This window comes from Fusarium falciforme, chromosome 10, assembly GCF_026873545.1.
Source record: "Fusarium falciforme chromosome 10, complete sequence".
In the NCBI taxonomy this organism is placed as follows: domain Eukaryota; kingdom Fungi; phylum Ascomycota; class Sordariomycetes; order Hypocreales; family Nectriaceae; genus Fusarium; species Fusarium falciforme.
This window is the reverse complement of record NC_070553.1, coordinates 2324568-2345410: the sequence shown is the minus strand read 5'-3', so window position 1 is coordinate 2345410 and position 20843 is coordinate 2324568. Positions and strand designations below refer to the sequence as shown.

General features: G+C 54.1%; 9 protein-coding genes across 9 annotated transcripts; 6 read left to right on the top strand and 3 right to left on the bottom strand.

Annotated features, from left to right (window-relative positions):
* Positions 1–1403: 1403 nt before the first annotated feature.
* Positions 1404–2562, bottom strand: NCS54_01262300 (calmodulin; the record flags this gene model as incomplete). The annotated part of the gene is made up of 7 exons (XM_053157851.1): positions 2443–2562; positions 2197–2253; positions 2106–2121; positions 1828–1953; positions 1701–1771; positions 1508–1649; positions 1404–1438 (listed from the first exon to the last, which is right to left on the bottom strand). Exons 1-7 carry the CDS (start codon positions 2443–2445, stop codon positions 1404–1406), a joined length of 450 nt encoding a protein of 149 aa, XP_053013826.1. The 5' UTR covers positions 2446–2562.
* A 677-nt stretch (positions 2563–3239) lies between these two features.
* Positions 3240–4395, top strand: NCS54_01262200 (Hypothetical protein; the record flags this gene model as incomplete). Its single annotated transcript, XM_053157850.1, has 3 exons — positions 3240–3262; positions 3334–3881; positions 3932–4395. 3 exons carry the CDS (start codon positions 3240–3242, stop codon positions 4393–4395), a joined length of 1035 nt encoding a protein of 344 aa, XP_053013825.1.
* A 249-nt stretch (positions 4396–4644) lies between these two features.
* Positions 4645–7242, bottom strand: NCS54_01262100 (Hypothetical protein; the record flags this gene model as incomplete). Its single annotated transcript, XM_053157849.1, has 1 exon — positions 4645–7242. One exon carries the CDS (start codon positions 7240–7242, stop codon positions 4645–4647), a length of 2598 nt encoding a protein of 865 aa, XP_053013824.1.
* Positions 7243–7625: 383 nt separating this feature from the next.
* Positions 7626–8088, top strand: NCS54_01262000 (Hypothetical protein; the record flags this gene model as incomplete). Its single annotated transcript, XM_053157848.1, has 4 exons — positions 7626–7630; positions 7763–7847; positions 7907–7967; positions 8036–8088. The coding sequence occupies 4 exons, from the start codon at positions 7626–7628 to the stop codon at positions 8086–8088; spliced, it is 204 nt and encodes a 67-aa protein (XP_053013823.1).
* Positions 8089–8409: 321 nt separating this feature from the next.
* On the bottom strand, positions 8410–9364 carry NCS54_01261900 (Clathrin light chain; the record flags this gene model as incomplete). Its single annotated transcript, XM_053157847.1, has 3 exons — positions 9196–9364; positions 8928–9139; positions 8410–8868 (listed from the first exon to the last, which is right to left on the bottom strand). Exons 1-3 carry the CDS (start codon positions 9236–9238, stop codon positions 8410–8412), a joined length of 714 nt encoding a protein of 237 aa, XP_053013822.1. The 5' UTR covers positions 9239–9364.
* A 536-nt stretch (positions 9365–9900) lies between these two features.
* NCS54_01261800 (CID domain-containing protein) lies at positions 9901–11240 on the top strand (the record flags this gene model as incomplete). The annotated part of the gene is made up of 4 exons (XM_053157846.1): positions 9901–9998; positions 10058–10149; positions 10208–10408; positions 10459–11240. 4 exons carry the CDS (start codon positions 9901–9903, stop codon positions 11238–11240), a joined length of 1173 nt encoding a protein of 390 aa, XP_053013821.1.
* Positions 11241–11987: 747 nt separating this feature from the next.
* On the top strand, positions 11988–14405 carry NCS54_01261700 (Hypothetical protein; the record flags this gene model as incomplete). The annotated part of the gene is made up of 1 exon (XM_053157845.1): positions 11988–14405. One exon carries the CDS (start codon positions 11988–11990, stop codon positions 14403–14405), a length of 2418 nt encoding a protein of 805 aa, XP_053013820.1.
* A 795-nt stretch (positions 14406–15200) lies between these two features.
* On the top strand, positions 15201–16156 carry NCS54_01261600 (Hydrolase-4 domain-containing protein; the record flags this gene model as incomplete). The annotated part of the gene is made up of 2 exons (XM_053157844.1): positions 15201–15266; positions 15326–16156. 2 exons carry the CDS (start codon positions 15201–15203, stop codon positions 16154–16156), a joined length of 897 nt encoding a protein of 298 aa, XP_053013819.1.
* A 1452-nt stretch (positions 16157–17608) lies between these two features.
* NCS54_01261500 (ZT-dimer domain-containing protein) lies at positions 17609–18973 on the top strand (the record flags this gene model as incomplete). The annotated part of the gene is made up of 1 exon (XM_053157843.1): positions 17609–18973. The coding sequence occupies one exon, from the start codon at positions 17609–17611 to the stop codon at positions 18971–18973; it is 1365 nt and encodes a 454-aa protein (XP_053013818.1).
* Positions 18974–20843: the final 1870 nt, after the last annotated feature.

The window sequence follows — 20843 nt, the reverse complement described above, 5'->3', positions numbered from 1 at the left end:
CGCGATGTGTCTGTCTCGACTAGGAGCAAAGGGACGGGAATCAGAATCAGCCTCATCTAACTTGAACCGAGCCTAGGCAGCTTAAGTTGGTAGCGGCTGAACCTCGCGGCTTTTCCTGCTGGAGCTCGTATAAAAGGAAGGGAAGGGCAGCCCAGGCATCCCTCTTCTCCTCGCAGCGCAGCGCAGGCCGGGCCTGTTCTCGCCCAACGCCGGCCATGTCTGATGTGTCAGTGTCTGTGGCTGGTGGCTATTGAACACAAATTGCGACGAGCTGTCTAACACGTGCAATGGAATGCACCGCCTTCGAAATACGACAGGGCCATTCATCAATGCTCGCTCATGCTGCCCTTGCTTGGCGCCCATCCTAACTAATATTGACACCCATGCCGCAGTGTAGGACAGATTTGGAGGACAGGTTGTCAGCTAGACCTGAAATACTCTGCTACTGCCGTATGCTTCTTCTCTTCCCTCTCAGCTTGCGTTGTCAACCTCGAATTAGCTGGAGTGGCAATTACTTCAACTTCAACTTCGACCGACGCCCTCGCATACCTTGTAATTACAGCCCGCTTCACGAGATCAACTCGTACTTGTGGGGTCAATCCTAGCTCCTCCCTTGCACCATGGACTCGCATCCATGGAGCATGTGTGGGCATAGCGTCCCTCGTAAGCTGACCCGGCTACCTGCTCCGAGTCTAGCCAAATCCCTTTAGCAAGGAGCGCTGCGAGCTGCCATCCACTAGACGCCCCAGATTCCTCTCAACAAAGGGCTCATGCCCCCTGAACAGGAGCATCAACACAGCGCCCTGTGACTGGCCATTCAATGCCACGTAGGATGTTGTCGAGACGTATTGCACATCAAGATAAGCACTCAAGTCTAGGCCTAGACGATACGGCCAATTTGCCGAGCCCCTTATCGGAGAAGGCCTGGGTGGGCTGGGCTGTAGGGCTGAGAGACATCCTCCTCAGTGCATGCTGAAAACGGTCTTTCTGACCGCTCGCCGCCCCTCACCAGAGTGCCTCAACAGTCTTGCAACATGAGGCTGGCTGCACATGTCAGCCGTCAGCGTGTCACAATTTCAACCTGGCGACAAACACGCACAATCACATCAAGAATCAAGACCAAAGACCATGTGGAAAAATTGCTCTGTTGTCATGATTCATGAGCCATGTAGATAAAAAATCATGGGACAACAACAGCCGTGGAGACATGAGTAAACACGGAAAGCTAGTCACTCCTCACAACTTTGGCCCAACTATCGAAGATGTCCTCCGAATCGCTTGCAGTTTTGCTATTAAATAAAGAAGAGTACCCGTGCTCCCTAGGACCATGCGCACTCGCTGCCAGCGTCGGCATGCAAATGGCATGTCTGGGGATTCGGTTGTTCAGGTATCAAGCAGGTCGTTTATTTTTGCATCATGAGCTGGACAAACTCGTTGTCTATTGTCGTGGTCAGTATTGGGAAGCTTCGCTGGCAACTTCTCGTCAGCAGTGACGGAAGAAACTCACAGTCGATTCGGCCATCACCGTCCTGGTCAGCCTCCCGGATCATCTCATCAACCTCGTCGTCGGTAAGCTTCTCGCCGATAGAGGTCATGACGTGTCGGAGCTCAGCAGCAGAAATGAAGCCGTTGTTATCACGATCGAAGACCTGGCGGTGAGTTAGCACATCAAGGCTTCAGCGAAGCATAATTTCACCAACCTTGAAAGCCTCGCGGATCTCCTCCTCGGAGTCGGTGTCCTTCATCTTGCGCGCCATCATGGTAAGGAACTCTTGACACTAGCGTCAGTCTTGTTTTGTCGGCCCAGGCTTGTCAAGTTCTACGCACCAGGGAAGTCGATGGTGCCGTTGTTGTCGGCGTCGACCTCGTTGATCATGTCCTGAAGCTCAGACTCGGAGGGGTTCTGGCCAAGGGAGCGCATGACGGTGCCCAGCTCCTTGGTGGTGATCTGGCCTAGAGCGAAACGTTTAGTTTACCGTCTCGAAACGATTCGCATCGACTGAAGTGCAGTGTGCGCATAGAGGTTCGATGCATCATGTAATTCGGAAAAGGAATCGGGCTGAGGCCGACGAGGGGCTTTGCGAGCAGGAGGGAGAATCACTCACCATCGCCATCCTTGTCCTATGCAAGAGGTTAGCGACAGCCTCGCCAGAAGATGGCCGCTAAGAGGAGCGACAGAGAGTGAGAGTAACTTACGAACAGGGAGAAGGCCTCCTTGAACTCAGAGACCTGCTCTTCGGTGAGGGAGTCGGCCTACAACGACAACTTGCGTCAGTCTCTGGTCTTGAAAACATGGCAACAAAACCATCAGCGTGAGCCCCTCTCATCAAGTCGCCGCGGGGTCAATGCCCATCGGCAGTAAGGGGAGAGGGGACAAGGCGGTAAAGAACAATGGATGGCGACTACGTCGCGCAGCCAGGCGGAATGGGTAGCGCAGCTCACCATGTTGGTCGTAGGTGATAACAAAAGACGTGATAGTAAAAGTGTGGGTGTCGATCGCACGAGAAAGGAGGAGGATGACTTGGACAAGTTCTGAGGTCGCGGGGTTGTCGAGCCAAGAAAGTCGGACCTTTTCGCTTCACGGGTTTGGAGCTTTCGTGGGGAGTGTCCAAGGTCAGGGGGAAATAATAGGTACCTAAGGCAAAAAGTACAGGACGGCTTGAGAGGGGAAAGAGAATGCACTGTGTTTTGCACGGCCCGGGGGCTCTGATGGAGGTGACCCAGGGGCCTCGAGGGGGCTTCCAGGGAGCCTGTGCAGTGGCTGGAGCTCTGTGAAAGGGGCACATGAGGCGCCGTAGCGGCGGGGACTGCCGAAGGGGATGGCGTGTGCGGAGCCTCCAGGTTGCTAACACTGTGCGGCTCCCTCTCGTTTCCGTTTCAGCAGTTCCCTCAGCTGTCACTGTATGGAAGGAAGCTCCCGTCTGAGGTGAGCCGCGCAGGCGACAGTCGGTCGGTACGTACCTCATCTCCCAGAACGGAAAGGGACACTCCTCGGAAACCCCTGTCGAATGGGGACTCCATGCTGTGTCGTAATGCTCCAGTCCAGCTCCCAGCCAAAGCCAGCTACAGATACCACCAGCCTCAACCCGCATTCGACTCGGCTCGCGATCCTCGCTCATGACGACAACGACGCCTTCATTGACCGTCCCATGACGCTCCCTTGACAACTCGCTCTGCTCGATCCAATTTCGCATTCTTGCTCGCTCTGACGGTCGTTCCTATCCCCGTCTGCGTCCGCCATGTGGCGAGACCGCACTAACCTGTACGAGGGCTCCCATTGTCAACTCATCATTGTTCGCTGTCAGGGCGGAAGCTGATTCTCCTGGGCATCAGATACATCTCCTACCGGCAGTCTTACGCGCACCATCCCACCCCGCGGAGACCTTATGGACCCGGCGCTTCTGCCGGCAGCGCCCTTGCCGACTCATACACCACCAGTTATGCGAACGACGACCGTCGCGGCCTTCTCTCGGCCGGCGCATTCGAAGACGATGGCGACGCCGTGATTGAGATGGACCTGCTTCCCCCTCGCTGGGCCGATGTTTCCGATGAGATCACAGACTTGCTCGCCAATATCGCTACCAAGGGCCAGAATCTCGAGAAGCTACATCAGAAGCATGTGCTACCCGGCTTCAACGATGAGGACGCCAAGAGGGCGGAGGAGGCACAGATAGAGAGGCTCACGCAGGATATCACCAAGGGTTTCCACGATTGCCATCGCTGTATCCAGCGGATTGAGCAGATGGTGCGCGAGTCTCAACACTCCAATACCATTACAAGGGCCGAGGAAACGATGGCCAAGAATATCCAAATCTCGCTCGCCGCAAGAGTTCAAGAAGCAAGTGCCAACTTCAGAAAGAAGCAAAGCGCATATTTAAAGAGTTTGTTACACCAGCACTCTGGCTCGTTTTTATCTAACCCTGTATCACAGAGCTTCGTGGCATGGGCGGCCTCGGTGCTCTCAGCCCTGTCGGCGAAAGATCCAGCACTCCCCAACCGGGCTATCTCGATCCCTCACTCCAAGAATCCGATGCCGACCGCTCATTCTCGCAAACTACCCTCCAGCAAGCTACTCAACAAAGGGTGCTTCACTCTAATGATGCCGCCATCGCCCAGCGCGAGCGGGAGATCGAGGACATCGCTCAGGGCATCATTGAGCTCTCGGACCTGTTCCGCGATCTCCAAACCATGGTCATCGACCAGGGCACAATGCTCGACCGCATCGACTACAACGTCGAGCGTATGAACACCGATGTCAAGGCTGCCGAGACGGAACTCAAGGTCGCGTCGGGCTACCAGCGGAGGACGACCAAGCGAAAGATCATCCTTCTCCTAATTCTTATCATCTTTGGCATGTTCATTCTGCTGCTGATCAAGCCCAAGAAGCACGGCTAGAAGGCGTCTGGTGATTGACAATGTCAGGGATACCCGCTGCCATCCGACGCTCTGCGGTCATATAGCGATCCGGGTGCTCAAGGAGGCAGCTTTTACTATACGGATGTACCAATACAATGTAAAGCAGGTCATGAGGGTCATGTCGCCGATGTACTTGGAGTCACGGTTTTTTTGTCTAATAATATTACACTGGCTAGATTCAGCTTTCATTATGCGTTTCATGGCCAACAATGTGGGCTATTTGGCCTTTCATATCTCCTCATCATCACCTCCATCTTTATCATAGGTCTTCTTGAAGAGCCTGGGGTAATTCTTCCACATCTTGGGCTTCTGGTTCTCGATCTCTTTCGATAGCTGAGCAACTCCAGGGAGAATCTCAGAGCCCCATGCCTCATCCACAAGACGCTTCATGTTCTCGGGCGATAGCTCCCGATTGTCCCTCGCCCTGGCTCTCGCTCGTCCAGGTAAATGTGCCACGGCAATGCGCTTGATGATGGCACTCCGCACAATCTGCTTATCAATAAAGACGCCCCTGTCACGTAGGAGGGCCAGGAGGCGAACTCCATACGCCAGGTCAAAGTCTTGAGCCCCTGCTTGCTTGACCTTCATGAGGGACAGTGTCGTCGGCGCCTGAGCCAACGTCTTGTCGAAACCCCATCTCAGGATTGCGCGCTGGAGGCTGTTGTCAAAGATCTTTTGCACTGGGTGCTGTCTGTGTGTAAAGGGTAGATCGGCCGGTATGCGAAACACCTTTTTCACCTTCTTGGTCCGTTTTTGCCAGCCGTCATAAGTGTTCTCGTCCGGCTCGGACTTGTCGCCTTTGAGCTCTTCCTCTGTGAGGCCCATCTCAGCCCTCCAAAACTCTTCAGGGAAATGGCTTCGTTTGCCTTTCTGCGGTTCTTCAACTGAGGGGTCTAGCAACAACTCCGTCTTCTCAGATTCCTTGTTTTGTATTACGCCCGGTTTAGGGGGCAGGTCTCTCCAGTGAACTGGGATCAGGCCTCCATACTCGGGGTTGTATAGTTCGCAGATCTCATAGCTCAGCTCCTCGAGCTCACTGAAGCGGCCGAGACGCCCCAGGTTGTAAAGAAGCATCTGCCAGTACCTGATAGGGATAGCGACATCGTGGCGTGCTACCCGCAAGGCAAGGTTGATGGCCCTGTCAAGTTGGGGATCTCCCTGGAGCCCGTAAAACTTTTGTTTGCTGGTCTTTGGGTGGTACCAGATATCCTTGAAAACTCGGTGTAGCAGCGCGGCTGAGTTTTTTTGCCACAGACTAACATGGGATGTGTCCATCTCATCAAGGACCAACCTCACTTTGTGGAGGTCCTCCCTGTCCAGCATTGCGCGGAGATGATTGTTGAGCTGTTTTGCATGAGAATATCTTTGCTGAGACGTGAAAACCTCCAAAGCCTCCACCTCTTGAAGAAGCCGCTCTCGCCCCCAGTCCTGCTGTCGAGCGGCGGCCGCAAGCAGCAATTGCCGTGTTTCTGGGTCGTCGAATTCATCAGGGTGAATGTCACAATGCAACAAATCCCTGAGCAAGTCATCATTGCCTCCTTGAGCAAAGGACATGATGGCTTTGCAGTAAAGTTTGGGGGCAATGGCAATCCTCAGCTTCTGAAGCTGGGTGAGGCGGTCTAATACGCCACGAGCGTCGTCTTCTCGAAGGGCAACAGACTGCAGTGAGAGTGGCCCGATGGTTCGCAAGCCAAGCTTGTGCATGAGGTTGATTGCAAACTCTGAAGAAGTCCAGGAGCTTGCAAACCATCGAGCCGTGAACTTGTCGCTGTATATGCCCTTGGGTTGGTCTGCTTGGGAGTCCTTGGGTGTCGAATCTGCCAGGGCGCCTTGATCGCTACCATCGGGCCCGAGGAGTTTCAGCTCCTCTTGAGTAAGACCAATTGTGGGAAAGTATCGTGAAGCAAAGTGGAGGAATGGTTTCGACTTTGACGACGTCGGATGGTCGTTGAAAAGAATGAACCTTTTCCTCCAGACGCGAGCCGGATGAGATTGACCCGAGACAAAGAGAGCCGGCACAACGTAGTCGTACAGCTCACGAAATGGGCTGAAGATATACATCCTCGTCAGGGTTCTCTGAATCTCGGGAGAGAAATCAATGACGAAGCTGGTCAGGAGAGCACCGAAGCTATCCAGGTCAGGACGAAAGCCCGGCATCAGCTTCAGGTGCCAACGAGACGCAGCGTCATAGTCGCTCTGGCTGAGGTAAAAGTGAACCACCTTCATGTACAGCTCAGGCCAATTGAAGTCGTATTCGTCGCGAAGCTGTTGAGCAAATGCGAAGAGTTCCTCCATTCGATCTGCGTTTGTTAACGCTGCTTTCAAAATATTGTCACGCAGAAACTCTGCTCGAGGCTCAGCTATAACGTGCACCTCTCCGGCCTTTCGGAGCTCCTTGAACATCTCCCATACGCCTTTGTCTCCCTGACTGTGACGAGTTGTTACGATTCGACGCTCCCAGTCAGATACCTCGTCCAGCACAGGGTTGTGCGCAGACAGATTCAAGTTTCCGCTCCCACAAAGCCGTATACCCAAAGGCGTAGGTACTCTCGCCTCGCGTGACCCCAATGCTCCATCCTCATGGCGTATTCTCGGCGACCCAGACGTTGTCGACCTCCATCTCCTCTGCGTTATTACATTCTCAGCAGTCGAAGAGCATGTGATGCAATTTGGCAAGCTTGGTGTCGCTAATGGGGGTACGAGAGCCGGGCACTGGGATCGGAGTCGAACGGCGATACTCAAAGACCGGGGGCTTGAGACGGACGAAATTCGTGCTGGTGTCGGTGCATCCGGGAAGCGTTGAATGCGCTTCAGCATTCGATACATAGCCGGTAGTCGGGTTCACCAGCTCCAGTTGGATTCACATCACCGCATTGGGTCATGTAAAGGTCGTAGCAGCAAAAGCATAGAAGTTCGCAACGTCGAAGAATTCGGCATGGATATCCAAATCTTCAACCCGGAGCTACAAGACTTTTTTGATTCGCGCATCAGTGACCTCGCTCGCGGTAATGGATGCATGGGTCGCGCTAGCACGTGCCCACCAACGGGAACGCTGAAAGCTGTGCTGAGTCATGCTCTGCTTCCGGCTCCAATCAGGTTATGGCCTCATTTCTTCTACCGAACATCGACATCCTCCGTTCACCACTCAACCACCCCACACGATACCAACCATCGGAATCTCTCACGCCTCTCAATCAACCTCTTTCAAAATGGGGTACGTGCAATTGATCCCTAGCCGACTCTCGCGGTTACCAGAATCGCCTCCTTCGATCCCAATGGCCATTGCCGAGCCCGGACAGCACCGAACATCACATCATACGAGAATCCGTCACTGACATTCTCGCAGCCTCGTCGACGCTAAGAACCAGGTGCCTCAGCACCAGCGATTCTACCAGAACGCCTACAAGAACCACACCCGTGTGTGGAAGATTGTACGACCCGAATTGATCATCTCGCTTCCCGCCGAACTTCCCGCTGACCGAGTCGATAGAACCCCCGCAGCCGCGTCTTCCTCACTCCCTACCTCATCCTCCTCTGGGGTACCTTCGGCGGTGAGTTTCTTACATTGAATCCGAAATATCAGTTGGAATTTGGGGCCCCAGTGCTGACCAACATACAGTCAGCGTCTACGGTGCCGGCCGCAAGGTCCTTGGCTACAACTCCTACTTCTAAAGGATGGAGCTTAGTCGACTTGTCCTATAGCTTGCGAGACGATGGATGGTCAATGTGACTAGTAGAGTGTGTCAATAGATGGAGATGGACCCAATATGATATCCCCACGGAGCTGTCATCGTTTCACTGTGTTGTGTTGGTGCTCTGAACCATGTTCATCTATTCACACGTGATTGCCATTAAACCTGGACTCCTAAATTCTAGAATACAGCACGGGAAAAGCCGGGAACCGGCGTATATCAACGATGGTGTCTAGTGCTCTGCACCGACCAGCAACTGTCCGTTGAAAGATTGGGGGATTGACAAACAAGCGAGCTCACTCTAGTAGCCCGTGGCACCAGGCGCCTTCTCGTCCTTGCGCAGGCTCACGAGCAGCTCACGGAAGCGCTCCTTGCCAGATCCAGAGGCACCACCCTTGGTACCCTTGCCGCTGACATCCACCAGCTTGGCGATACGGTCCCAGCTGGTGCCGCCAGAAACAGTGTCCTCCTGGTTGGCCAGGAACTCCTCAGCTTCCTTTCGTGTCTGGGCGATACCCTTCTCTTTCTTGTTGTTATAGTTGTCATAGAAATCGTCGATGTTTTGCTGTGCCTCCTTGATGGTCTCCTCTCGCTGGGCGGCAAATTGTTCGACACGCTTCGCAATCTGGGCATCTCGGCGTTCGCGCCACTCCTTGATAACCTCGGGCTCCTCCTCTTCCTCAGCATAAGCTTGGTATCCCGAGTTGTAGCTGACAGAAGGTCCGGTGACAGCGGTTCCGCCGGGCGCAAGTCCAGTACCCTGTATCCGTACACGTATCAGCATCTGCATCCACGTCCCCTTTAGAAGGAGCAACTCACCGCATCAGGCTGAGTCAAGTCAGGGAACTGAGACTCGAATGTTGACTGCTCATTGCCGCCGGAACCGAGGAGATCGCCTTCGGCATCGACAAAGGCAGCAGCGTCATCGTTGGTCGCGAACTGGTCAGCATCGTCTCCGAGAAGAGCCTTCTCGCGGGCGAGGAAGTCATCAGTCGAGGGATCGGCGGATGGGTCCTTGATATCGGTTTGCGCTTGATCATTTCACATTAGCTCCCAGCTCTCTCATACTCCATCGTCATGAACTCACCCCCCGAATCAAAGTCCTCGAGAGATGGGAATCGGTCGGCCATTTTATCGATGCGCGAGGGTGTTGTCTTGTCGAAGAAGATGTGCGCAGTTGCAGGAGGGTGAAGGTAGGATGGTAACGAGCGAAGCGACGACGTCAGGGATTCACTGCTGTTGTTGTTGCGATCCTCCTATTCAGGTACCGCCTGCCAAATAGGCCATCCTAGCTGATGATGTGGAATCTGCCGGGCGGTGAGTGGTCTTGTTCCAAAGAAGCTTAGCGGGTGGATCTCTAATATTCGATAACACCATATGCTCACATGAAACCATGCATATAGAAGCTATTTTCGCATTAGCGGATGTTTATTTGGATACTTGCCCAAGCTCCTGTTCTATAAACTCTCCCGGTTTTACCAGAGAAAACTTCACTTCATCGCACAACTCAGTCACGCATCACTTTCAGTCATACGGCAAACATTCTCAGTTCAAGCGCAGCGCAACCCGTTCCAACTGGTGCTGTTTTCGTGAGGGAGTCGGTTGGCGCGAGCTCTGAACAATCTCCCTGCAAGTAGCTGTCGTAGACGATTCAAGTGGTACCACAGCAACGACTCCAAGTTGGCTCTTAAATTGATACCCTACGCCACCTATTTTATTCGCTTGAGGCTACGCTTCTCTCCATTCTCATCCGTTTCTATCTCTCGCTACAAGGAGGACTAGCGCAGTCAACATGGCTTACAATGATGATTCTGTGCTGGCGCGGCTCTCATCGCTCACTGAGACCCACGACAGCATTGCCACTGCTGCCCAATGGATCATGTTTCATCGGTATGTCTGCTTGCCTTGACGGCTTGGGTAAGGATCAATGAACTAATGCAAGTCGGTAGGAGACATGCAGACCGTACAGTCCAGCTCTGGTTGCAACGCCTCAAGGACTCGTCCAGCACTAAGAGGTTAAGCTTGATCTACCTCGCGAACGGTATGTTTGACATGGGTCATTATGAGGTTTCCAACAACAGCTAACAACCATTCAACAGAGGTGGCCCAGCAGTCCAAGATCCGACATAAGGATGACTTTATCATAGCCTTTGCTCCAATCATCGCGGAAGCTGTGTCTATCGCGTACAAGGGTGCTCCCGCTGAGCTCCAAGCGAAACTCAAGCGCGTGGTGGATGTTTGGAAGGACCGGACAATTTTTGAATCGCCCATCCAGGCCGCTGTTGAGGCTCGTATCGAAGGTCAGTTGTACGAAACAACCCAGCAGAGTGAGTGCTAATTTGTGGTATAGAGCTTGACAAAGCTCGCGGTACAGCCAAATCCAGTTTTGGGGGCTCTCCCTTTGGTGGTGGTGGTGGTGCAGCTCCCATTCCAGCCGAGTTTGCACCATTGGTGACTGCTCATCAGACTGTCACCAAACTGAGCATCCCCTTGAAGGCCACGGTCGCGTCAGCAGACCAAGAGTACGAGAAGCAAACCAACTCTTCAACCCCAGTTCCTTCGGCCCCTGTCTACGCTGCTCGTCTCAACGGTCTCCTCAAGACCCTTGCCAATGCTGAGAGCGCGGTTGCCGAGTGTGTGAAGGCACGCGAGGACCTTATCTCTGGCTTGGAGAAGCTGCTTGGTGCCAATCGTGCTGCATTGGAACATGACAAGACTGCCGCGGCCCAGTTGACGTCTCGAAAGACGGAGATTGAGGAGAAGAAACATGCGGTGGAGGTGGGCATCATGCGAGCCTTGGGTCCGGCGGACAGCAACGGCACTCCAGGAGAGGGAGAGGGTTCTGGTACACCACCAGAGCCTGACAGACCGGAGATGGAAGCACTTACTCCCCCTCCTATGGAACCCTTCGGCGCGCCTACCCCTGAGGCATTGACTCCGGAGGGTAACCCGCCTGCTCCAGCTACTACAGCTGAGGATGAAGCGCCATCGTACCAGTCGCTGCCAATCTCAACTAATGGATCCAACAAGCGGCGTCGGGTCGACGATGGTGACGACTTTCCGGATTTGGGAGGTGATGACGGCATTGATGCTGACGTTGCTGAAATGCTCAAGGAGGAGTCCAAGTCATGATCCAGCATCAGTTCAGGGGAAGTCAGCGTCATGACTCCAAGTTCCTTTTGAAGCTCAGTTGGAGGACACTAATGGGCGATACACGGGTTTCTTGGCAAGATTTACTGTATTCTTAATATCCGGACAAGGACAAATTTCCTATTTTCCAAGAAATGGAGGAAGATTGGGTCCGTTGTGGTTCATGGTTATGGGGGTATGATCGTTGTAAAGTAGTTTGTGGTGGGGTATCCTGGGTCAGAAATTGAGTTGAAGCACAAAGTGCTCGCTTTGTAATGGACCAATTTTCTATCCACGCATTGACTGAGAGACCCATTGACGAAAGCGGAACAATTGAAACATGTAATACTCAGACAATGCCGTCTTCAGTCGGAGTTATACCCTTCACGTTCGGGCAGAAACCGAGTTCATTCGGTCAGTCGGATCGGTCGGGAACAGTGAGCGCGTAGCTCCGACCGAGGGGCGCCACAGGCGCGATAGAGGGCTCCACTCAAATTTTGAGCCTTCGCAGACAGAGGTTTGCTTCGTCCGTCGCAACATCGGAAGCTGAGAAATGCCGCGGCGATGACGGCATCGCAACCTCCTCAACTTTGATTTTTCCACTCTTACGTCCCTCCAACATACGAATTCCTCACGGCTTAGCTCGGTCCTGCTCTGCTCTGCTCTACTCTGCCCCTTTGCCCTGGCAAACAGCGTGGCCTCTGAACATGCTCCGCTGAGTGGGCGTCTGAACAATCCCCCGCCGTCACCATGGTTTCGGGAGTAGCACGCCGGGTGCTGCTCCCACGCGTCGCCGAGACCTCCCCGCTGCCCTTACAAGTGTCTCTCGCTGCATCGCGGAGTTCATGGTCAGCTTCTCCCTACAAGTCCGACGCTTCTCCGCTCCAGGCGAGGTTCTTCCACGCCTCTTCCGCCCGCCAAACCGCACTGCCGCCCTTCTCTATCGCCGCCTTCCGATCATCGGCGCTCAACACCCAATTCCGCAATCCGCTCTCCCAGACGCAAGCGCAGACTCGGCTTCTTCAGAATGGTTCGGTAACTGATGCCTTGCGCCAATTCTCTACGGCGCCCCGTCTACTACGGGAGATCCAAACTAAGGCCGAGGAGGGCGTCAAGAAATCCGTTGAGGTAGAAGCTCAGCAAGAACAGACGGAAGAGCACGAGAAGCATGAGTTTACCAAGAGCGAGAAGGCTGCTCGGGCTGCGCAGGTCAATCTGTCCGCCAAGTTGTCCAAGGAAGGCAAGGTGCATGCCAAAGCCGGTCTGGACGAAATCTGGCGGTTGATCAAGATCGCGCGCCCGGAGCTTCGATGGCTCGGTATTGCCTTTGTCTTCCTCGTCATCTCCTCTAGTGTCACCATGTCTATCCCCTTTTCCGTTGGTCGAATCTTGGATCTTGCTACCAAAGGCGAAGCTGAGGATATCCGCCTGTTCGGATTGACTATGAACCAGTTCTTCTTTGGTCTCGGTACAATTCTGACTCTGGGTGCTATGGCCAACTTTGGCCGTGTGGTTCTTCTCCGTATTGTCGGCGAACGTGTTGTCGCTAGATTGCGATCCCAGCTTTACCGACGTACATACGTTCAGGACGCCGAATTCTTCGATGCGAACCGAGTTGGAGATCTTATCTCCCGTCTGAGCTCTGATACCGTCATTGTTGGCAAGTCAGTGACTCAGAATCTGAGCGACGGTCTTCGAGCCCTTTTCAGCGGAGGTGCCGGTTTTGCTATCATGGTCTGGACGAGCCCCAAGCTCACTGGTCTCTTGCTACTCATGTTTCCCCCTATCGCTGTGGGAGCCTTCATCTACGGTCGAGCCATCCGGAATGTCAGCAGGTCCATTCAGAAGAACCTGGGTACACTGACCAAGATTGCTGAGGAGCGTCTTGGCAACGTCAAGACTAGTCAGGCTTTTGTTGGTGAGGTTCAAGAAATCGGCCGGTATAACCGACAAATCAGAAGAATCTTTGCCCTCGGCAAGAAGGAGTCTCTGATTGCCGCTACTTTCTTTGCTTCGACTGGCTGGGCCGGTAACATGACTATCTTGGCCATGCTGGTCGTGGGAGGCAGCTTTGTGCGAAACGGGTCCATGTCAATTGGAGATTTGACCTCATTCATGATGTATACGGCATTCGCAGGCTCCAGTCTGTTTGGTCTCTCGGGTTTCTACTCAGAGCTCATGAAGGGAGTTGGTGCGGCCAGTCGACTATTTGAGCTCCAGGATCGCAAACCTGGGATCCACCAGACCGTTGGTGTTAAAGTCAAGTCAGCTCAGGGTCCCATCAAGTTTACCGATGTCTCTTTTGCTTATCCGACACGACCGGCCGTCAAGATCTTCAACGGGATCAACTTTGAGATTCCATCTGGCAGCAATGTCTGCGTTGTTGGTCCATCAGGAGGAGGCAAGTCAACAGTGGCCTCTCTCCTCCTCCGGTTCTACAACCCTACTGGTGGATCCATTACCATCAATGGTCAAGATATTTCCAAGATGAATATCAAGTCTCTGCGAAGACGGATCGGTATGGTCTCACAGGAGCCTGTGCTCTTTTCTGGTACCATTGCCGAGAACATTGCCTACGGAAAGCCCCGGGCGAGCCGCCTCGAGATCATCTCCGCCGCTCGACGAGCCAACTGCAACTTTATTAGCGATCTACCCGATGGCTTGGAGACCCAGGTCGGTGCCCGTGGTTCCCAGCTCTCTGGAGGCCAGAAGCAGCGCATTGCTATTGCGCGAGCCCTCCTTAAGGACCCCGATATCCTGATCCTCGATGAAGCTACATCTGCTCTTGATGCCGAGTCGGAGACTCTAGTCAACGAGGCTCTGGCCGGTCTCCTTCGCGGACGCAACACGACCATCTCCATTGCTCACCGTCTCTCCACCATCAAGCGATCTGACCAGATCATCGTTCTCAACAACGAAGGCAAGGTGGCCGAGATTGGCAGCTACCATCAGCTCGCGGCGGACAAGGAGAGCGCGTTTAGCAAGCTGATGGAGTGGCAGATGAGCGGTGGTGAGGTTCCCGAGAAGGGCAATGCTGCCTCTCGGGCACACATCACCGAGGCAGAGGAGCTCGAGGATGACCTGGAGAGGCGAGAAGAGGAGGATGATATGGATATCTTTGAAGAGGAGGAGAAGAAGGAATCCAAGGATGAGGAGAAGCGTCCTTGAAGTGACGCACATGGCATAGAGCAAGCACCCTTTCTCGTCGCAAGGATGTAATACCACAGGCTCAACTCTGGGCCACTTGGGGGGGAGAACCGGTTTTAGACGAATCATGTACATTATATATCCCGATATCTACGTCTGGGTTCTGTGGCAGATGATTCTGCTGCCAGCAGCTGCAGAGAGAACTCCACTCGACAGGTACCCTACTTTCATTGGCGTCGTCGGTCCGGTCTGTTATTTAATCCCAAAAAATGGAGAAAATGGATCAAGGGGTTGGGGGCGGGCGAGCGTGAATAGAAGGCAGAGTTTCAATATGGTGTTTCTTGGCCAGGGGCCTCGTCTACTAACTAACCGACATACGCAGTAATGGATCCATAGCAGTTATTCGTATATGAGTTGGCCTGCATCAAATATCACTGCGAGGCATATCCATATCCATACTCCATGCTCGAAATGATGAGCATAAGCAGATTTGAGTGGTAATCTTCTAGCGCGACGCCATCCAAGCCTCGTTCATGTGGTGAAGCCAATAACTATATCGCAGGTTGAGTTTCTCGGCAACGGCTGTCACATGTGACCCAAACGGATCAAAGACAAGCGGCATGACCCTTACCTAACGACCAAGTTTAATCTCATGGCTGCCTTGAGTTTCGGCGCAACACGATTTCCCTCCTTGGACAGCTTCATTCGTTGCTAAAAACAATATTGGGCATCGTCTGATACATCAGATACTGGTATTTTTTGCTGCATTTCGCTTCTTCGTCAGCTCTTTTACAACTACCCCGACAAGCGAGCTCCATGTCAACCGAAACCGAGGGTACGTTTGAGGTGGGGGGTGCCAGCCTGTACACAAAGACATGGACGGTAAGTAGAGCCATGAACGTAAGGTCGAGACAAGAGAGGGGATACTGATGCTTGAATAGCCCGAGGGACCCATCCGGGCCAAGGCCGTCTTGTTACATGGCTTCAGTGACCACATGGGCTGGTACAACGACGTCTGCCGCGTCCTGGCATCCAACGGCATCCAAGTCTTTGGCTTCGACCAGCGCGGATGGGGTCGCAGTGTCAGGAAGCCCTCTGACAAGGGCAACACCGGCCCGACGTCCCAGGTAACTGCCGACATCGCCGCTTTCTTGCAGAGCAAGCTGCCCTCGGAAGTGCCGGTCTTTGTCCTCGGCCACTCCATGGGCGGCGGCGAGGCCATCGCGCTCGCGGCTGATCCGCAGTACGCCGAGTTGGTGAGCCAGGTGCGCGGCTGGATACTCGAGGCGCCGTTCATCGGGTTCGCACCTGAGGAGGTCCCCAGTTCGATCAAGATCGCTGCTGGACGACTGATGGGCAGACTTCTCCCGCATTTCCAGTTGAAGCATGTCATCACACCAGAGAACCTGACGCGAAGGCCTGAGATAGGCAAGGGGTTCCGGGACGATCCGCTGTGCCACGATACAGGCACGTTGGAGTGCTTGGCGGCGCTGCTCGACCGTACCGCAGCTCTGCAGTCGGGATCCGTCAAGCTTGGGAGCGAGGTGAAGGCGCTATGGCTTGGCCATGGCGATGTTGACATGGCGTGCAGCTACGATGCGGCCGTCAAGTACGTGGAGAACCAGGACATCGCAGACAAGGCCATCAAGACGTACAAGGGCGGGTATCATGCGCTGCACCTGGACCTGTGTCAGGATGAGTTTGCAAAGGATGTCGTCAACTGGGTCCTAGAGAGGAGCCCGGATAATGGCAAGATCGAGGCAAAGCTATAGTGTAGCTGCGCTGGCGACGGTTCTCGTGCTACCGTGATAGAAGCCAAGGGTGGGGAACCTGTGATACAGAAGAGCCACTGGGCTCTGGGGTTTCGGGTACCTGTACGATGTGAGCGCTGTAGTGAAGCATCACTTGATGCTGTCACACCTGTTTCGTGTATTTTCAGAGAAGTCTCATTTATTACAGAGAGCGATGAGGTAAATTTTATATAGACATCGGCACATCACCCTGTGGCTAGCTGAGCTATCTAACCACGCTGACTATCGATGGCTAGACCAACAACTACCCCAGATTTATTGCCGTTTCTTGACAACGCAGCAACCAACAGACCAATAGATCGAAATGCTGCAGCTAGGCCCTTCTCACGCTATTGATTTATGATATGGAATTTCCGCTGGTGAATGAGCGTTTCCCGTTGCGTCAGGGGCGGGCCCAGGTGCCCGTGTCTGGTTCCGAAGACGCCCGAAACCCAGTGCGTTTTCGAGACGCCCGAAGCTACGGGACGCGGAGCCCAGCCCCGGCCGTTTTTCGAAGCACTCTCGGCGCCGTTGTGGACTATAATTGAACCTCATCCGCTCCCTAATTCAACGTTGTCTTTGCCCTTTCTCTTCCACTGTAATATCAGCCATTTCTCCCACCTCTCCCACGCCGCTCGGAGACGAGCCTCCGCCCCAAGCGCTCAGGGCGGGGACTCACTAACCCCTGCCCGACCCTCGCCCAGGTACCCCGCGTCCTTAGCACTATCGCTCCTGCAAGTGCATCTGCGCGGTGCTCTGTTAAGACGCCCGTCGAAAGCGACCTTTTACACATTGGGCGATCATCTCCCGGCGTGGGATCTTTGAGGGCCTTGACGCATTGACGTAAACACCCAGGCCCTTTGTCTTCGCTTTCTCTACTCGCAATCATGCCCAACCCACGTGGGCGGACCAGAAGACATGGCTGGTTGGCCAGACCGGACCGGGTATGTTTGTTGTGGTGTTTATCAATCGCTTTGCTATCAGTCTCGCCTCTCCTTTGGGGGTAAGGATGGTAGGGAGGGCCAAGAAATCCATGTGACTGATCTTGGTTATTGGTGACGATCGTTTTGGCTCATCGCAACGCTAGGAGAGGCCTCTTTGAGGAGGAGAGAAATACTACTCCGCTCTTCAGGACCTGTTCATCCTCCCACAATATCTTGGTTCTTGTGTTGCCCTCTCTCTTCTTGTGTGTTTGCACTTTCACGAGTCTCGTTGTCTTACCCGGTCTTCCGGTCTCCTGCCACATCAAGAGGCCGCATTGTGTCGGTCTTCTCTTCTGGGACAGCTTCCCCTCAAGCTCGTCACCTCACTGACCGCCATCCTCGGCACTTGGATATCTCCCATTCGCTCGCGTGACTCCTCACAAGCCCTCGCAGCTTCTCAAATCCCCCTCCTCACAGCTCCCAGGTCGATTGAAAACTGCAGTGGCCCATCATGTCTCCCGACAACTCCAGCACCGTCATCCATCACACACACGCCATTCACCTCCAGTCCCTCAATGTAGCTCGCAGCAGCTCGCGGAGCTCCAATAACCGCCATGCATCCAGTACCGCCTTTGAGCCCGTGACGGCGGACGACAACGAGACCATTGCCCGGAATCCCTCTCACTTGACAGATGTCGAAAGCCAGGTCACAGCCACTGGCCGCCGACACCCTAGCTGTCTCGACCCTGACCCGTATGGCCTCGCGCGGGCGTACAAGACGGACTCGGACCTAGACGAGATCAAAGCCAACACGTCGCGGAAGCGCGACGGCGCCGCTGGCCGCAAGTGCATCCCCGACCAGGTGGGCTCCAAAGTCAAGGCGCGCAAGCTCCAGGGCTTCTACAAGAACCAGAACGCGGCCATTGAGCGCATGCTCAAGTCTGTCGAGGAGCACCGCGACGAGGCCCGCCAGGAGCATGGCGATGATCAGCTCAAGTTCCGCATCGCCGTCTGGGGCTCCTTTGCTGCCAACGTTGTCCTGTCGGCCGTCCAGCTCTACGCCGCCATCTCGTCAGGCTCCCTCTCGCTCTTCACCACCATGGCCGACTCCATCTTCGACCCTCTGAGCAACCTCACCCTCATCCTCTCTGCCCGAGCCATTCGCCGCGTGGATCCCCGCCGCTTCCCCGCGGGCAAGGCCCGTCTCGAGACTGTGGGCAACATTGTTTTTTGCTTCCTCATGATTGCTGTCTCTCTCATTATTATTGCGTTTGCCTGTCAGGAGCTGGTTCAAGAGAAGGACGATAAGAAGTTCTACCTACCCTCTGTTGTCGCCGTCTGCTGCGCTTTCGCCACCAAGTTTGCCCTCTTCCTGTACTGCTGGGCGCTCAAGGACAAGTACAGTCAGATCAACATTCTCTGGCAGGATCACCGCAACGACCTTCTCATCAATGGCTTCGGTATCTTGACATCCGTCGGTGGTGCCAAGCTCCTCTGGTGGATTGACCCAATGGGCGCCATCCTCCTGTCGGTGCTCATCTCTGGTATCTGGCTGGGCACCGCCTTTGGCGAGTTCCTCCTCGTCGTCGGCGTTACGGGCTCTGTCGAGATGCAGCAGCTCATCACGTACGTGTGTGTCACTCACTCGGACGCTATCCAGGGCATCGACACGGTGCGGGTATACCACTCGGGCCCGCGTCTGATCGCCGAGGTCGACATTGTCATGGACCCAACCCAGACGCTGCAGGAGAGCCACGATGTGGCCGAGGCGCTGCAGTTCAAGCTCGAGGATCTCCCCGACATTGAGCGAGCGTACGTCCACATTGACTACGAAACGACACACAAGCCAGAGCACAAGTTCAAGAAGGATCTGTAGTTCTAGCTGCGGAATGTGTTTTCAGGGGATGAGGGCGTCTTGAGAGTGGTTGAGGAGTTTAACAAGCTCGTATTGTGTGTTGAAATGTCTGGTTAAAGGGGTCATGGTGGCTTGAGACATGACCCAAGAGAGACAGGAGAGCTAAGACAATGCAGTTGAACACATTGGCAGATTCAGCTCTAGAACCCCAAGTGTAAGATGGGGAGATGACACGCCGAGAGCAATAGACGCAGCTCTCGAACCAGTCAAAGCCAGCTCGATACTGTAGCAGGCAAAGTGTGTAAATCATGGACCGACTTTTTAGGAAACAGGAAGGAGATACCATCATTGATGCAACTTAAGCTCACGTGGACCATGCAGGTAAGATCGTGTGATGCGCAAAGATCGACCTAATAGGTAGATGAAACAGGCATCGTCGAGATATCTTTGATGCGGGTATGTGGGCGCATTGCAGATCTCGGCATATTGGGGTCCGGGGTAGTTCTGAGAACGAGGCTTCCCTGTCTGAAGGAAGTGAGATGGACTGGCATTGGCATGGGCAAAGGCGCCTCCTCTCGGATGTACTTGGCCCGATTAAACATGGATGTCTCGGAGAGGAGAATCTCAGGCGTGGCGCAAAAGAGGTCAGGGTTAATATCTGCAAGCAAGAGACGTCACGGCATTTCGACTGGCATATGAGAGGAGATTGGATGTCTTTATAAGGGATGAAGAGAAGAGGGGGCTCTGCAGCGCGCAGTGGTCGTATATGCGGTGTTAACATCCAATCTGCAACATCGATCAAGGGAAAGATGGCTAGGAATGGTTGAGATTGCGTATCCAGACCGGGCAAGCCTTGTTGCTTGATGCTAGGGCGCGTCGCATACTTGCAGCGGCTTACAAGGGGAACATGACCAGTTTGGGATGAATGCAGGAGACGGCCTCAGACCGAGGGACAAGGAATACGCTATGCTGTGTATGATGCGAATGCATCAAGAGCAATTGCGAATTTGCAAATGGATAAGTTCGCCTAGCCCAGGATAATTAGCATGCACATCAGACGAAAGGAATTCCATCATCGTGCAGCCGTTGAAATTAGTGGCGATTTGCTAGAGCCGCTGCTACTGGTCCAAGCCCATCTCGGCCGGGACTCGAGCCTGCCAGGGGGTACCTACGTACCAACATATCATCCGCTGCAACCCCAAAAACATGTCTATCCGTTATGCTCATTTTTGATCACAGACGCACTGCTACCCTCAGACTTTCACCTCGTCGGCGCTTCTAGAACGCCCCTTGCTAGCCAGCCGTGGCTTGCAGCAGAGTTTCTGGTCCCTGAGGGAGAGAAAAAGTTCGCTGAAGCTTGTCCAAATTGCAGGGAGCGGTTTGGCGTTCATGCCTGCTGGTGGGGGCCGCCTGCTCCACTAGAAAACGGCAATCCCTGCGCCTCTGCCCCACAGGAGCTCGCTCGGGTAGCAGGCCCAAGGTTCCTGGCCAGGTTCCCCCTCCAGGGCCATCATCGGATCATCACATCACCATCCATCCATTGCTGCTGCACCTTCTCTCGCTCTCTTTACCTACCATCCTCTCTGTTATCACGTCACGTCTCGCTTCCAATCTTATTCCTCTCTTTTCCGAGAGTCCACCTGTCGATGCGAGGGGATTTTTACAATATTCTCAAACGCACTAGTTAATTCGCTAGCTTTTTCTTTTTACCAAGTCAAAGCTCCCAACGTCCTCTGCCTTGACTGACGACGACTCCTCGGCTTCTCGACGCGCTCCGTCCGTTGACCGCGACACCCTGTCAAACCTCCACCTTCCGACTCGCTCTCAGCATCTCCTCCTCTCGAGCTCCCATCCATGCGTTGCTGACCGGCATATTCAACCTGTAGCTGAC